This window comes from Hyla sarda, chromosome 1 (genome assembly GCF_029499605.1).
Source record: "Hyla sarda isolate aHylSar1 chromosome 1, aHylSar1.hap1, whole genome shotgun sequence".
NCBI classification, from domain to species: Eukaryota; Metazoa; Chordata; class Amphibia; order Anura; family Hylidae; genus Hyla; species Hyla sarda.
The window spans coordinates 507,176,225-507,194,216 of record NC_079189.1 but is presented as its reverse complement, the minus strand read 5'-3'; the positions used below and the strand labels follow the sequence as shown (position 1 = coordinate 507,194,216).

At 42.7% G+C, this 17,992-nt stretch overlaps 1 protein-coding gene and 1 long non-coding RNA gene across 4 annotated transcripts in view; one reads left to right on the top strand and one right to left on the bottom strand.

Annotated features, from left to right (window-relative positions):
• The window catches only part of LOC130289654 (solute carrier organic anion transporter family member 4C1-like), a 107,494-nt gene that overhangs the window by 13,238 nt on the left and 76,264 nt on the right, over positions 1 to 17,992 (bottom strand). Inside the window, exon 10 of the mRNA XM_056537533.1 lies at positions 7,325 to 7,521. Within this exon, the coding sequence (XP_056393508.1) occupies positions 7,325 to 7,521 (197 nt within the window). The remainder of the gene's footprint in view (positions 1 to 7,324; positions 7,522 to 17,992) is intronic.
• Positions 6,869 to 17,992, top strand: part of LOC130289715 (uncharacterized) — a 33,632-nt gene continuing 22,508 nt past the window's right edge. For 2 of the 3 annotated variants that reach the window (XR_008847473.1, XR_008847474.1), the window contains exons 1-2: positions 6,869 to 7,015; positions 7,295 to 7,436. This is a non-coding gene — a long non-coding RNA (uncharacterized LOC130289715). Of the gene's footprint in view, positions 7,016 to 7,210; positions 7,252 to 7,294; positions 7,437 to 17,992 lie in introns of all 3 variants that reach the window. The other variant, XR_008847475.1, reaches the window with a different exon arrangement.

Sequence of the window (17,992 nt, the reverse complement as noted above, 5' to 3'; positions counted from 1 at the left end):
TTCAGCGTTTCTAACATCTTTTGTAAGACTTGGGAAATCTTACATGATTTCCTTAAGCTGGCCATAAACATCAGAATTAGTTTCAAGGGACTAGTGTCATGTCATTTCTGATAAATGACTTGAAGACGGTATTTACAAGCAAGAAATTAATAATTTTCTATTAATATGGTATGAGACCATTGGTGGTTTGGACCAGATGCAAAACAACGCCCATTATCTGAGCATGCTGGGAGTTGTAGTTTTGCAACATCCAAAGGGCTGTAGTTTGGGTAGAAAATAATTTCTAACCTTTCAAATAACGTTCATGTGCATTTTTGCAAATGTATTTGATTGTATAATACCACAGCTGATGAAATACACTACAATAGTAAAAATGTTCAATTCCTCGGAGGACCAATGGTTCAGATTTTAATTGATTAAAGCCATCATTCTAGGAACTGTAAGAAAGTGACAGGAAACATTCCCCTCACATAAAATACACGTAATAAAGAAAATATGTATTTATGAGCTATTTTGCAACCATTAACTTTCTTTCTTCAATGCAGCTAGCTTAAAAAAAAATGAATCCATTTTGTAAATAGACTTCTGTTTTGTGTACACAACTTATTATTATTACAGACTACATAGTTACATACACTGCACAAAAAAATAAAGGGAACACTAAAATAACACATCCTAGTTCTGAATGAATGAACTAATTGTATGAATTAATTTCGTCTTTACATAGTTGAATGTGCTGACAACAAAATCACACAAAAATTATCAATGGAAATCAAATTTATAAACCCATGGAGGTCTGGATATGGAGTCACATTCAAAATCAAAGTGGAAACCCCCACTACAGGCTGATCCGACTTTGATATAATGTCCTTAAAACAAGTCAAAATGAGGCTTAGTAGTGTGTGTGACCTCCCTACAATGCCTGGGCATGCTCCTGATGAGGTGGCGGTGGTCTCCTGAGGGATGTCCTCCCAGACCTGGACTTTAATATCTGCCAACTCCTGTATAGTCTATGGTGCAACGTGGCATTGGTGGATAGAGTTATACATGATGTCCCAGATGTGCTCAATCGGATGCAGGTCTGGGGAACGGGCGGGCCATTCCATAGCATCATTGCCTTCCTCTTGCAGGAACTGCTGACACACTCCAGCCCCATGAGGTCTAGCATTGTCTTGCATTAGGAGGAACCTAGGGCCAACCGCACCAGCATATGGTCTCACAAGGGGTCTGAGAATCTCATCTCAGTACCTAATGGCAGTCAGGCTACCTCTGGCAAGCACATGGAGGGCTGTGCGCCCCCCCACCCCCCCCCCAAAGAAATGCCACCCCAAACCATTACTGACCCACCACCAAACCGGTCATGCTGGAGGATATTGCAGACAGCAGAACGTTCTCCACGGCATCTCTAGACTCTCTCTCACATCTGTCACATGTGCTCAGTGTGAACCTGCTTTCATCTATGAAGCGCACAGGGCACCAGTGGTGAATTTGCCAATCTTGCTGTACTTTGGCAAATGCCAAACACCCTGCACAGTGTTGGGCTGTAAGCACAACCCCCACCTGTGGATGTCTGGCCCTCATACCACTCTCATGTTTCTGTTTCTGACCATTTGAGTGGACACATGCACATTTGTGGCCTGCTGGAGGTCATTTTTCAGAGCTCTAGCAGTACTCCTCCTTGCACATAGGTAGCAGTCCTGCTGCTGGGTTGTTGCCCTCCTATGGCCTCCTCCATGTCTCCTGATGTACTGGCTTGTCTCCTGGTAGCGCCTCCATGCTCTGAACACTATGCTGACGGACACAGCAAATCTTATTTCCACAGCTCGCATTGATGTGCCATCCTGGATGATCTGCACTACCTGAGCCAATTGAGTGAAAGCACCGCCAGCATTAAAAAATTACCAAAACATCAGCCAGGAAGCATAGGAACTGAGAAGTGGTCTGTGTGTCACCACCTGTAGAACCACTTCTTTATTGGGGGTGTCTTGCTAATTGCCTATAATTTCCACCTGTTGTCTGTTCCATTTGCACAACAGCATGTGAAATTCATTGTCAATCAGTGTTGCATCCTGAGTGGACAGTGTTATTTCACAGAATTGTGATTGACTTGGAGTTACATTGTGTTGTTTAAGTGTTCCCTTTATTTTTTTGAGCAGTGTAGTTTATGAGGGTTCAAAAAGACCAGAGCCCATCAAGTTCAACTTATATCCCTATTGTGTCCTCACTGGGGAAGGCAAAAACCCTTATGAGGTTGATAATAATTGCCTCATACTGGGGGAAGGGGGGTGCATTTATTTTTGACTCCAAATATGGCAGTCAGAATAAATCCCTAGATCAACATTCTGTCTCTATAGATCTAGTATCCATAACCTGTAATGTCATTACTCTCAAGAAACGCATCTAGACGCTGTTTAAACAGACCTGTCAGCAGGTTTTTAGTTTTAGGGTAAAATGTAAGGGCACGGCTGTATAGGGCTTTGGACTCTGAATCCATCCATAAGTCTAATTAGATAATTGACCCTCCAGCACTAAGATATCAGAGATTAAAAAGAAATGAAAATTAGGCTTTAGACCCCACTGGGCATTCTTCACAGCTGTGGCTGTCGATGAGGGCAGTAGAGGAAGTGATCAGCGGGGAGTGACTAACTGGTGAAGGGGCTCGACTGTGCTGGGCTCTAGCAGTCAAGGGGAACAATCAATGGGCTCCAAAGCCTAATTTGCATATATGTTTAAACTCTCATTATCTCATCACTGGATGGATCAATTAAATAATAAAAGGTATGTAAGGATTCAGGGTCAGTTGCTCAATACAGCTATGCCCTTATAACAAAACATATACTCCCCCTACCTTGCTACCTCAAGGGTCCCCCTGTGAAGTCTTCCTGTCTCCCACTGAATGCTATGTCAGTCACGGGCCAATCAGCAAATCACTGGCTGCAGCAGTGTCCAGCCTCAGTCAGTGATTGGATGATTGGGCCATCACTGCTTGCATGAATGCATCCATCCGGGAAAGACATTTAGTGGAGGACCGAAAGACTTTCCTGAGAGAATGAGGTAGCTGAGAATATGTTATTTATTATTTGAACCCTTTCAGGACCCGGCCATTTTTTTCTTTTTTATGTTTTTTTATTTCCTCCTCGCCTTCTAATAGACATAAATCTTATTTTTCCATTTAAAGATCAGTATGAGGGCTTGTTTTTTGAGTCACCATTTGTACTTTGTAATGACATCATTAATTTTACATCCAAATGTACAGTGCAACAAACAAAAAATGTATTTGTAGGGCAAAATAAAAAATAAATAAAAAAAACGCCATTTTGCAACTTTTGGGTGCCACCTTTCGGTAAAAATGACACATTGGCCCTGATTTGCTAACATGATCCCGACACTTTTTATCGGGTTGTGCAACACAATTTGTCCTTTGCGACACTTTGTACCACACATTTTACTGGTAAAAACCCGACGGTTTTCTGATTACTCAGAGTAATTTTTTAACCTGACTAAAGGGGCGTGGTTTTCATAATTAGGGGCGTGTTCCCAACATTTTCCTGAAAACCCGACAGTGGTATTTAAAAACCCACCAGAAAAATAGTGAAATACTGAACTTGAAATCCCAACTGCCTTGAGGTGTGGGGAATCTGTTAAAAAAGTGTGTGTGTCTTTTTTTTTCTTTAAAAATCCTGTTACTTTTTTTACATTAAATTTTTTTATTATTTCTTTTGGGGGGGGGGATTTCTCTTTTTTTTTATTTTTTTTTATGACTTTGGCTTCCATTTCCTTTTGTTTATTTTTGCTTTTTGTTAACCCATTAACAACCATGAATGTAAAGTTACGTCCTGGTGCAGATTTACTTTGTTTTATTTATTTGCTTTTATTTTTACTGTGTGAAACCTCTCCCCCCCCCCCCCCCATGCAGCAGAATTTAATGTCCTACAACAGAATTTTCACGATATGTGCGAAACATTGATAAATACATGTGAGAAAAAATAGTTGGGGGGGAAAAAAACACTCTGAAAATAACCTGTAAATCAGGGACATTATCTTTTCTGTAGGTCCATACGATTAAAAATATACTCAATTTTATTAGGTTTTGTTTTTATTTACTACTTTTAAAAAAATTCTAACTTTTTGTATGAAAATTAGTATGCTTAAAATTGTCCATTTCTGACCCCTATAACTTTTTAATTTTTCCGCATATAGGGATGTATGAGGGCTAATTTTTTGCACCTTGACCTGTAGTTTTTAACTTGGCCATTTTTATTTGGATTGCACCTTTTGATCTCGTTTTATTCATTTTTTTCTAGTATATGAAGTGACCAAAAATACGCATTTCTGACAATTTTATACGCTTGCGCCTTTAACCATGTGGTTTAATTAACATTATATTTTAATAGTTCTGACATTTACACACGTGGCGTAATACCACACACGTTTAGGTTTTATTTTTAAAATGTTTTTATTTGAAAAATGGGAAAAAGAGGATGATTTAAACTTTTATTAGGGAAGGGGTTAATGCATATTTATGACTTTTTTTTTCTTTTTTCATTCTTATTTTTAGTCCTGATAGGGGACTGTAACATGCAATCTTTAGATTGCATACACTGATCAATGCCTCTCCATAGGAGAAGCATTTGATCAGTGTTATTGGTGCTTCGTTGCTTCAGCCTGGCATAGCTGTCTGCAAGATTGGAGCACCGATCGGACGGCAGGGAAAAAGGTAAGAGACCTCTTGCCATCCTCTCAACTGATTGGGATGCAGCGGTTTCGCCACAAAATTTAGCCGGGAATGGGATTTACAACTTTTATGTGATCAACTTTGATTGTGGCATCTAAAGGGTTCATTCCAGACATCAGCCCGATCGGCGATGTTCAGCATTAGTCTTAAGCGCATATGACGCATCATACAGCGTCATTAACCCCTTAAGGACACATGACGTACTGGAACGTCATGTGTCCACTCCCGATCTATAACGCGGGGCCACGGCGTGGCCCCGCGTCATAGCGGGTCGGGCCCGGCCTCTAACAACGGCCGGGACCCGTGGCTAATAGCGCGCGGCATTGATCGCTGTGCCGCGCGCTATTAACCCTTTAGACGCGGCGTTCAAAGTTGAACGCCGCGTCTAAAGTGAAACCGAAAGCATCCCGGCTAGCTCAGTGGGCTGTTCGGGATAGCCGCGGTGAAATCGCGGCATCCCGAACAGCTGACAGGACAGCGGGAGGGCCCCTACCTGCCTCCTCGCTGTCCGATCGCCGAATGACTGCTCAGTGCCTGAGATCCAGGCATGAGCAGTCATCCGGCAGAATCGTTGATCACTGGTTTCTTATGAGAAACCAGTGATCAACATAGAAGATCAGTGTGTGCAGTGTTATAGGTCCCTATGGGACCTATAACACTGCAAAAAAAAAGTGAAAAAAAAAAGTGAATAAACATCATTTAACTCCTCCCCTATTAAAAGTTTGAATCACCCCCCTTTTCCAATAAAAAAAAAAACACAGTGTAAATAAAAATAAAAATAAACATATGTGGTATCACCGCGTGCGGAAATGTCCGAATTATAAAAATATATCATTAATTAAACCGCTCGGTCAATGGCGTGCGCGCAAAAAAATTCCAAAGTCCAAAATAGTGCATTTTTGGTCACTTTTTATATCATTTAAAAATGAATAAAAAGTGATCAATAAGTCCTATCAATGCAAAAATGGTACCGTTAAAAACTTCAGATCACGGCGCAAAAAATGAGCCCTCATACCGCCCCATACACGGAAAAATAAAAAAGTTATAGGGGTCAGAAGATGACAATTTTAAACGTATTAATTTTCCTGCATGTAGTTATGATTTTTTCCAGAAGTCCGACAAAATCAAACCTATATAAGTAGGGTATCATTTTAATCGTATGGACCTACAGAATACATATCAGGTGTCATTTTTACCGAAAAATGTACTACGTAGAAACGGAAGCCCCCAAAAGTTACAAAACAGCATTTTTTTTTCAATTTTGTCGCACAATGATTTTTTTTCCCGCTTCACCATAGATTTTTGGGCAAAATGACTGACGTCATTACAAAGTAGAATTGGTGGCGCAAAAAATAAGCCATCATATGGATTTTTAGGTGTAAATTTGAAAGAGTTATGATTTTTTAAAGGCAAGGAGCAAAAAACGAAAATGCAAAAACGGAAAAACCTCCGGTCCTTAAGGGGTTAATATACATCCATTTGCTGAAAGGTGTTAATGGCGGCTCAAGCACAATAAGAGAAATTTTTTAGTACTCAGATCCCCTTTACAATATGTTGTAGGGAAATTGATTGCATAAGAAAAGGCATGCTAGAACAGAGACAGATTTAATCAACAGTAAACAGTATTGATAAGAATTATCACAACAAACATGTACGTTCACTGTAGTTGAACACATGTATTCTCTATAGAATTGCAAAGCATTTTTAACGTGACCACTTTCTGCTGACACCTCTGCCCATATCAGAAACTTTTGCTCTGGAGATTTGCTCCTGCTCTGGACAGTACCTGACAAGGACAGAGGTGGCAGCATAGAGCCCTGTGGTCAGACTGGAAAGAACTACACTGCTTTCTTTGAAGCATACAGCAGCTGATAAGTATTGGATGGTTTAAAGGAAATCTGTCACTAGTGTCACCTGCACTAACCTGTTGGGACCGACAGGTAGTGCAGGTGACACTGATGACAACGGTACTCACCTTTTCCCGTTCCCTGACGGGGATCTCCAGTAATCTTGGCCAATAACTCCAGCTCAGGGTACCTGGCTTGGGGCATAAGCGGAGCTTAGTGACGTCACTGCTGCGGTTCTCTAGCAGTGGGACCCAGCAGAGAGCAGCAGCGGTGATGTCACTAAGCTCCGCCCATGCCCCAGCCGCTGCTGTTCTCTGCTGGGTCTCGCAGCAGTGGTGACCTCACTAAGCTGCACCCATGCCCCAAGTCGGATGCCCGGAACTGGAGCTAACGGCCAAGATTACCGGAGATCCACTCCATGGAACGGGACAAAGTGAGTACTGTTGTCATCAGTGTCACCTGCACTATCTGACAGTGCTGACAGTTTAGTGCAGGTGACACTGGTGATAGATTTCCTTCAAGATTGTCAAATAGAAGTAATTTACAAATTTTCAAATAGAAGTCATTTACAAATCTGTATAACATTTAGGCACTAATTGACTTGAAAACCTTTTTGTGCCCCTTTCAGCTATTACCCCTGTGGGCAATTTTTAAAAGATGAAATCCATAGTGAGTATGGCCTATAATTTATGTACACACTTTCTTATATCAGATCAGCCAAGTATCATTAAGTGTTACTAACCTGAGAATGGCCATTGTTATCGGAGTGGCAATCATGAAGGTGGTTACAACGACAAAAAAGAAAAACACCATAAACAGTATCAAATTATTACAGGAGGATTTACATTTTCCAGGTACAGCATCTGTAACATTTAGGCTGATTGTTCGCTGTGTTATTTCTCGTACTGATTTCCCAATACATTTACAATCAGTATAAATCTGTAAGACAAAAACAATATATTTTTACATATTTTGGTGTAGAAATTTCTCTCTTGCACAAAATTTGTGCAACTTTTTGACTAAATTGACTTTGACTAAAATGACTTTGGTACGCAATTTTGTTTTTTTACTTTGCCATGGTTACTGATTTATGAAGTTTGACTATAAAAAAAAATTACAGTTTTGTCACTAAGCCCTCATTTTGTCGTAAATCTACACTAGCCCAGACCTAGCTTAAAAGACTGTCTGTGAAGATCATTTTTAAAAAGTCACACAATTTTTGTGCAACAGGAAAAAAGGCATTGGGTTCTTGATGACCTCTTTTCTCCCTGGATTACTTAGTTTGTTGCTCTAGGAAGAGTCCTGGTTGTATGAAACTAGATCTGTGCCTTCATACAATCCAGTCTCTGAGCTCTACAGGCAATTTTCTACCTCATGGCTTGATTTTTGTTCTGATAGATTGCCAGTTATGAGGTCTTCTATAGACAGGGCTGTGTCTCTTCAAATCATGTCCAATCAGTTTCATAGCAATGGGTATGAATACCTATGTCAATTATACATTTATTTTAATTATTTTTAGCACAAGGATGCAACACAATAAAATGTGAAAAATGATTTGTAAGTCAATATTTGATGGCACCTTCCATTAAAATGTCAGAGATTTGAAAATCAGTTATTCAACCAGGGGTACATGTAGCCTAGCATTTAACTGAATGTTTTGTCAGAAAATGTTTAAATAAATGAAGATTTTCTGTAAATATTCTTTTTCATATTTTGGGTGATTTTTTATTTTTTTTATTTTACATATCAGGATCAATATTACAAAAAATCCTGAAATGTTGCAGCTTTCACACTGGCCACTGGAGTCTGATCAAAGACTGAAACTTCCTCTTCTGTAGAGATAACTTTTTAGCAGTCCTATCATTATCACCACAGATGGGATTAGGGGCAGCATGAGACAGCTATAGGTGGCAGGGTGCCAAGACAATAAGATTTACTCTGAAATGATTGGGCAATTCAGAGAAATCAGAGTTTTGAAAACCCTAAAAACTACTTACCTGGGTCCTGGCAGCTCTTTAAAACTATGAGTTCTTTGAAATGCCTTAACATTCCAGAGTAAATCATATTAGGGGGAGATTCATCAAAACCTGTAAAGAAGAAAAGTTGCCCAGTTGCCCATAGCAACCAATCAGATCACTTCTTTGAATGAAAGAAGCGATCTGATTGGTTGCTATGGGCAACTGGGCACCTTTTCATTTGCACAGGTTTTGATAAATCTCCCCCATTGTCTCCCATCCCGCTGCCTGAAACAGGCGACAGGTTTCCTTTAACCCCTTAAGGACGCAGGGTTTTTCCGTTTTTGCATTTTCCATTTTTTCCACATCACCTTCTAAAAATCATAACGCTTTCAATTTTGCACATAAAATTCCATATGATGGCATATTTTTTGCGCCACCAATTCTACTTTGTAGTGACATTAGTCATTTTACAAAAAAAATCTACGGCGAAAATGAAAAAAAATCATAGTGCAACAAAATTGAAAAAAAAAATGTATTTTTGTAATTTTGGGGGCTTCCATTTCCACGAAGTGCATTTTTCGGTCAAAATAACACCTTATGTTTATTCTGCAGGTCCATACAATTAAAATGATACCCTGCATATATAGGTTGGATATTGTCGTACTTCGGAAAAAAATTATAACTATATACAGGAAAATGTACACGCAAAAAATTCTCATCTTCTAACCCCTATAACTTTTTTATGTTTCCATGTACGGGCTGGTATGAGGGCTCATTTTTTGCACCTTGTTCTGAAGTTTTTATTGGTACCATGTTTGTATTGATCAAACTTTTCGATCGCTTTTTATAAATTTTTTCATGATATAAAAAGTGACCAAAAATATGCTATTTTGGACTTTGGAATTTTTTTGCGCGTACACCATTGACCGTGTGGTTTAATTAATGATATAATTTTATAGATCAGACATTTCTGCACACGGCAATACCACATATGTTTATTTTTATTAACACAGTTTTTTTTAATGGGAAAATGGGGGGTGATTCAAACTTTTATTAGGGAAGAAGGTAAATGACCTTTGCTAACTTTTTTTTTTCACTTTTTTTTTTGCAGTGTTATAGCTCCCATATGGGGCTATATGGCTAAGTCTCCACTTGGTTTTTGTCCTGCGGTTTTAGGGATTAAAAAAACGCCAGAAAAAATGCCTGAAAAATCGACAGTGCAATGTACGTCATCATGCGTTTTTTCTGGCGTTTTTTCCGTTTTTTTTCTTCATTTGTGTGGAAATTACATTTTTGTCACCTGCAGTGATGGAAAACATTTTGTTAATTGAAATGTATATATTTTATAACCAACTTTTTATAATTTTTTAATAAAGTGTGTGTTTTTAACTTTTTTTTCTCTATTTTTTAATTTTTTGGGGAGTATAGTGCAGAGCAGGGATGCGCGCGCTGTATACAGTTGCTCCATCTCTGCTATAGACAGGACGATCACAGGGGGTGTCAGTAGTGACATCCACTGTGATGTGTCCTTAAGCAGGCACTACTACTCCCAACATGGAGCACACTCTGCTCCATGCTGGGAGCTGTAATATCTGCATTAATAGACAGATCGCAGCAAGTGTAATTTCTGACACCCGCTGCGATCTGTCTATTAATGCAGGTACTACAGCTCCCAGCATGAGGCAGAGTGTGCTCCATGTTAGGAGTAGTATTACCTGCAGTTATGGAAAGATCACAGCGGATATCACTCCTGACACCCGCTGTGATCCTCCTGTATAATGTATGGATGCAGCGGCCGCTTTCCTCTGGTCCCCTGCACGGCCGAATATATATACACATATTCCTATTTCTGTTATTGGCTGGAACCATCTGGCCAATCACAGCTCTGCTGGAAATATGAATAGGTTTGTATATATGTCAGGGCAGGGGACCATAGAAGAGCGCCCGCCGCATCTATACATTATACAGAAAGATCAAAGGTACTACTACTCCCATCATGGAACAGTCTGTTCCATGCTGGGAGTAGTAGTACTAACTAAAAAAAAATAAAAAATTAAGATAAAAGTTAAAACACACACACAATACATTTTTATAATTGTCTAGAGATGAGCGAACTTACAGTAAATTCGATTCGTCACGAACTTCTCGGCTCGGCAGTTGATAACTTTTCCTGCGTAAATTAGTTCAGCCTTCAGGTGCTCCGGTGGGCTGGAAAAGGTGGATACATTCCTAGGAAAGAGTCTCCTAGGACTGTATCCACCTTTTCCAGCCCACGGGAGCACCTGAAAGCTGAACTAATTTATGCAGGAAAAGTCATCAACTGCCGAGCCGAGAAGTTTGTGACGAATCAAATTTACTGTAAGTTCGCTCATCTCTATAATTGTCGGCTACATTTTTATTTCCCTGCAAACATAAATTGATCCCTGTTGAAAAAGTAATAAAATGTTTTTTTATAAAAAAAAATATAAATTTCATTAGATACAATTTTTTCCTTCACTACTGTACCTTTAAAAAAAAAAAATGTTAATGGTACCCTATGAAATTTTATTCAAAACAGGTATCTCCATCACTTTTTTTGGATTGAAGTACAAAAAAGATTAAAAACCGCCTGCAAAAATGCCAAAGTTAAACCCCACATATCGTTTTTCTTGGCATTTTCTCGCTCCCATAGACTTCTATTGGAGCAAAACGCCATGATTTTGACTAAAAACGCTGGTTTAAGCGACATACAGCGTTTTTTTCAAAACGCCAAGGAGCTGAAAAAAACACAAAAAAGTGAAAAAACGCCAAAAGGATAAAAAAAATAACGCCAAAGTTAAAAAAACGCCAAGTGGAATTAGAAATTTGCGATTTCTCATTGATTTACAGCTAACATTTGGCCGCAGCTTTGCATGGATCAGCGAGATAGGGGCTCGATTGCTCAAGCCTGTAGCTCAGGCTTGGAGCAATCAAATGCCGATCGGATGTGACGGAGCAAGGTAAGGGGGTTTCCGCTCACGTCCTAGCTGATCGGAACATCGCAATTTTATTGCGATGTCCCGATCAGCCCGACTGAGCTTCCGGGAAGCGTTTACTTTAATTTTTAGACGCGGTGGTCAACTTTGATCGCCGTGTCTAAAGGGTTAATTGCGCGCGACACACTCGGTGCCGCACGCTATTAGCCCAGGGTCCCGGCTATCGTTAGCAGCCGGGACCGAGCCAGTGTGATGCGCCGGGACCGGGCGAGGGGCGTACTAGTACTCCCTTCGTCCTGAAGGAGTTAAAGGGGTACTTCAATGGAAAAGAAAATGTCATATCAACTGGCTCCAGGAAGTTAAACAGATTTGTAAATGACTTCCGTTAAAGAATCTTACTTGCCAGCTGCTGTATCCTACAGAGGAAGTTGAGTTTTTCTTTTCTGTCTGACAATAGTGCTCTCTGCTGACACTCTTTTTTATTATAAAAGTACAAAACTTTACAAAACATAAAACAAGTTCATTTCACTGTAACAAAATTAACAAAACTGAACATAAAAACAAACTATCCGTCTCAAAATAACAACTTAAACCTTCCTAACCGGCCAGCCCAGATAAACCAAAAATAAATGAATAAATAAATCATTACCTACTATAGTCCAACACACACACACACACACACACATACCTAATGAACATAAATAAAGCTTTCCACGCTGGGATCAAAAACTAAAAATATCCAAACTAGGAAACATTACCACACTGCTCCTCCCCCCAATAACAAAAGAAAAATATGGCTAGCTGCCGTAACAAAAATAATCCAACTTGGATAACAAAATATATACATATATATATATATATATATACATACACACATATATACATATATATATATATATATATATATATATATATATATATATATACACATACATATACATACATACAAATACACTTTTTTTTTCCCTTTTTCTTTCTTTTTTCTATACATATATATATATATATACATATATACATACACATACACATACACACACACACATATATATATATATGTATACACATACACATACATACACATATACACATACATACACATATACATACACACACACACATATATATACATATATATACATATATATATATACATACATACATACATACATACACACCCACCCTTTTTTTTTTTTTTTATATGTTTTTTTTTTAACCTCCCCTACCCCCACCACACACACACATACATATACCCACAAACAAAAACTAATCCACACTGGGACACAAACATAAACACAAACATAAATATAGTGTACTCTTAACACTATACTATAATAACTGAAAACTGGTCCGACTGCCTTTCTCTCCCAAATAATTATGACATTGTACAAATAAAATAAAAAATATTACAAAAAAAAAAAAAAAAATAAGGTGTATACATAAAACTATACAGATTATACATAACAAACAACTCAATAACACAGAAAAACAACCTATACTAAACTATCCCATCACCCACCACCCCCTCTGGACATGGGTCAGAGTCCATAGGTCACAGTTTTTGTCCACAACTGACCCATACCAGACCCCCAAAATAGTACCCACTGCAACAGTCCAGTCCTGGGTACAGACCACCACCACCCCCCGAAAACCCCCCACCCAACCTAAAATACACCCCTACCCACCTAATGTAAACAGAACAATATATATACAAAACAATATTTACATACTCTACAACAAGCAATATTAACAGTACAATACACCAAAACCACAAGGCTCAAGTTTGGTTGCCTGCAAGCCCTTTACAATCTTTTCCATAGAAAACAAAACAAAAGGCTAAGGTGACATGCATAGCCCCCCACCAGGAAGAAGGATGGCAATCCTGATAAAATTAAATTTAAATTCCTCTCCCTATCAACCTCTAACCCTATCACTATCCCTTCATGAAACTGACCCTATACTCACCCTAAGATATATACACTATCCCTGGCCAAAATAAGGTACTTCACCTTAAGGGCCTAGTACCTAGGGCACATCAAAAGAAAAACCTCTCCATAGGAGAGAAGCCCTACTGGTACCAAGACTGCCATACTCCAAAGACCTGATCTTCCCAAGGTCACCGGTGATATTCCTACAGACCTCCACCTCGGAGAGGATTTTCTGTTGGGTCGACACTAAACACCGTGCACTCCACGTGTAGTACCTAACCACTAAGCTAACTAAGAATAAAGTGCCCCGGTCTCGGCCACCCAGGGACCTGAATGCCCCATAAGCCCACTCCGGATAGGTAAGGCCGGCAAGTTGACTCCAGCCGATGGAAGCGCCCACCCGGTTGTAAACCCCTATATTAAAGGGACAGTGAAGCAGGAAGTGGTCCATGCTTTCCAGCGTGTCCCCGCACTCTTCTCGGGGACATCCCCGGTCATCAGAGTTCCTACACTTCAGGTTGTCCCTTACATATAGCTTCCCCTGAAAGCAGCGCCAGGCCAAGTCCCAAAACTTCTGGGGGATCCTTTTCATGTTCAAAAGATACAACCCCACCCTCAGATCCCGACCTGGGCAGTCCCTGAGCGCCAGAGGCTTCTGAAAGTGGGTCAACAGAACCCGTTTGTCAAGGAACTGCCTTGACTGGGTCCTGATCTCCCACACTCCCAGACCCCACCGACGTATCGCCTTCAGAGTCGGGGTAGCGTAAGCCGGAAGATATCCATGGGGCGTACGGAGGTCCTTCACTTGCCCTCCTGTCTCCCATTCCTGGAAGAAAGGCCGAAACCATTCCCTGCAGGAGAGTACCCACGGAGGAGCCCTCTCTGACCAGAGGTTTGCGATGTTGGCTTTCAAGAAGGTGTTCGTAAAGAACACCACAGGGTTTACCATAGATAAACCCCCTAGTCTCCTCGTGCGGTACGTAACCTCCCTCTTGACTAGGTTCATCCTGTTCCCCCATAACAGTTGGAAAAACAGGCTGTAGATCCTAGTATAGTAAGCCTCTGGCAAGATACATACGCTGCCCAGATAGATAAACAAGGGGAGCAGGTACGATTTGATCAGGTGTACCCTTTCCCTGAGGGTCATAGACCAACCCTTCCACTGGTTCACCTTCTGAGTGGCATCCTGGAGCTTACCATCCCAGTTTTTGGTGGGATAATCATCCTGGCCGAATGTGATGCCTAAGACTTTTGCTGATTCTTGGGGCCCTGGAAGGGTGTCCGGGAGATCAAACGTGGGATCCCCCCCTCCCAGCCAGAGACTCTCACACTTATCCCGGTTGATCTTAGACCCGGATGCCTCCGAGTAGCGTTCCACCTCCGACATCACCACATCGACCTCCTCTCTCGAGGAGACGAAAATAGTGACATCATCAGCGTACGCCACCACTCTCTGGGTGACAGCCGGCTCCGCCAGACTCATCCCGACTCCCGCCAACGGCCCACAATCTACCCTCCGGACGAAGGGATCGATTGCGAATACGTATAAAAGCGGGCTCAAAGGACAACCCTGACGGACTCCGGACCCCACCTCAAAAGAGCGGCCAGACCACCCGTTCACAAGCGGGAAACTCTCTGCCCCTGCATACAAGATCTTAAGCCAATTAACAAAAGTAGTTGGTAAGCCATATCTCAGGAGGACGGACCAGAGGTACTCGTGGTTCACCCGATCAAATGCTTTGGCCTGATCCAAGGACAGCAAGTACCCCTTCCAGAGACCTGCACTACTCCGCTCCACTGCCTCCCTGACACTAAGGACAGCACTTAAGGTGCTTCGGCCTGGAACAGAGCAGTGCTGAGCCCCCGAAAGGAGCCGGGGTGCAAACTTCACCAGCCGATTAAACAATATCTTGGCCAGAAGCTTCCTGTCCGTATTGAGAAGAGCTATGGGCCTCCAATTCTCAACACGGCTAGGATCTTTACCCTTTGACAGAAGAATCAGGGCTGACCTCCTCATTGACTTCGGCAGAGTGCCCGAGGAGAGACACTCATTAAATACCTCAGTCAAGAGGGGAGCTAAAGACTCCTTAAAGGTCCTGTACCACTCAGATGTTAAGCCATCCGGGCCTGGCGACTTCTTGGGGGCGAGCCCCTCGATCGCCAGTCTCACTTCCTCTTCCCCTATTTCTTCTGCCAAAACATCAAGAGAGGGGTCTACCCCTGGCTCAGGAATGGTTTCAGTCAGGAAAACCGACATCCTGTCTCGATCTAGATCCTTCCTCCCCAAGAGGTGCGAGTAGAAGGATCTGACGACCTCCAAGATCCCTGATCTGGACCGATTCAGAGATCCTGTACTATCAATCAGTCCTGAAATGACTTTACTACTCACTGACATCTTGCAGTTCCTGTAAGGGTCGGGCGAGCGGTACTTCCCGAAATCCCTCTCAAAAACCAAAGATGCGTGCCTATCGTACTGACACCTCATCAGCAAGGACTTCACTCTGGAGATATCCTCTCGGCTACCTCCAGTCGAGACAAGAAGCTCGAGTTTCCTCCTCAGACCCTGATACAGGCGATACCTGTTCAGGGACCTGAGGCTCGAGAGCTGGCGGAAGAACCCCGCAACCCGCTTCTTGAATATCTCCCACCACTCCAGCTTATTACTACAGAGGCCCAGTAAAGGTACCTGACTCTGAAGAAAATCCTCAAAGGACTGTCTCACCTCTGCTTCCTCCAGGAGGGACGAATTCAGCTTCCAATAACCTTTACCCATCCGGGGGGTCTCTGAAACATTCAGGGAAAACAAAATCATACAGTGATCGGAGAACTCCACCTCAACCACGGACACTGCGGAAGAGACGGCTTCCTCCTTTAAATAAAACCTATCTATCCTAGACCTGCGACTACCTTGATGATAGGTGAAACCCGCGTGGCCCGAGGGGCTCCGGATGTGGGCGTCCTCTAGGCGAGCTTCTCTAGCTATGCTAATCAGTGCCACACTATCGCAAGTCAGCGGACCATTGGAGCCTCTCCGATCTTGGGACCTCGTGACATTATTGAAGTCCCCTCCAAAGATCACTTGCCGACTCGTAAAAAGAAAGGGCTTAATCCTCATAAAGAGATCTTTATGGCCCCGCTTAGTTTGCGGGGCGTAGATGTTAATGAGCCGAAGCTCTTGTCCCTTCATGAAGACATCTAAGATCAGGCACCTCCCCATTTCTAATTCAATAACCCGTCGGCATTCAACAGGAGCGGTAAAAAGGACCGCCACCCCACTATACGGCTCAGCCGCAAGAGACCAGTGGGAGGGACCACGCCTCCACTCTCTTCTGGCTCTTACCAGAGAGGCTAGATCTGGCAACCTGGTCTCCTGTAAAAAGAAAATGTCAGCTTCAACGCGGCCGAGAAAATCAAAGGCTGCGAATCTAGCCGTATCTGACTTTATGCTGGCACAGTTAATAGATGCCAGCGTCAATGGGGTGAGTGCCGCCATACAGGGTGATTAAATTAGACGGCCACACCCTTTACTTTTTCTTTCCCTTCTTTTTAGCCCCCTCATCCCCCGAAGAAGATGAGAGGGCAGGACCACTCTTAGTTCTTTTTTTTGATTCAGTTTGGTCCATTTGATCCCCATCTACGTCCGGCCCCGGTCTAGCCCTGCCCTCCAAGGAAGGAGCCTCAATAGGACAGGGCCCAGTTCCCCCTGGAGGCTCCTTCTTCCTAGGCACCTGGCCCTCACCTTCCCCCTTCAAGGAGGGGGAGGAGATGGTATCGAGGACGAGGTACCGGTTTGACAGGTCAATCAGAGGGGGGGCAATCAGGCTTCCGTTTTGGACCTGGCCCGTAGTACAGGGAACAGAGGGCTCTGACCTCTTCTTTCTCCCTTTTCTTTTGCCCTTGTCTTTCTTTTTAGGCCTCTCTCCACTCTCCTCATCCACACTTTCATAGTGGGAGGAATCGGAAGTGTCGGCCATATTGCCCTCCTCTTTGCGCAGCATCCTGACCTCCTCATCCAGCACGTCCTCCTCCTGGGCTTCAGCGGTTACAGGGCCAGCTTCAGGAGCAGGGGCCGGAGCTACCCCCGCCACCTGGGCACTCTCCAGCTCCCTACTCCTCCTCCGATTTTCCTCCCGCCTTAGTTTGGCGGGGCCCTTTTTCCTCCTCACTAGCCCTGTTGCGCCCCCATCCCTGCCCGTGCCCTCCCCAGCCGAGGCAACTTCACAGCTCTCCTCAGCCGGAGCGGCCGCTGCACGGGCGAAGGCGCTAGGACAACGGCTGAAAGGGTGCCCGAGGACACCACACAGGTGGCACCGGATCTGCCTACAGGATGCGGCCAGATGACCCACCCCACCACACAAAGCGCAGACCTGCACAGTACAGGCTGCGCTAAAGTGGGTGGGGCTGCCACACCTGTGACAGACCTTAGGCTGCCCCTGGTAGAAGACCTGGATCCTATCACGTCCAAGGAAGGCGGCTGACGGAATGTGGGCAACTGTACTCCCTGAACGCTTGAGTTTGACGGAAAACGTCCAGGCCCCGGACCAGATCCCGTGCTCATCAAAGTTTTTCTTGG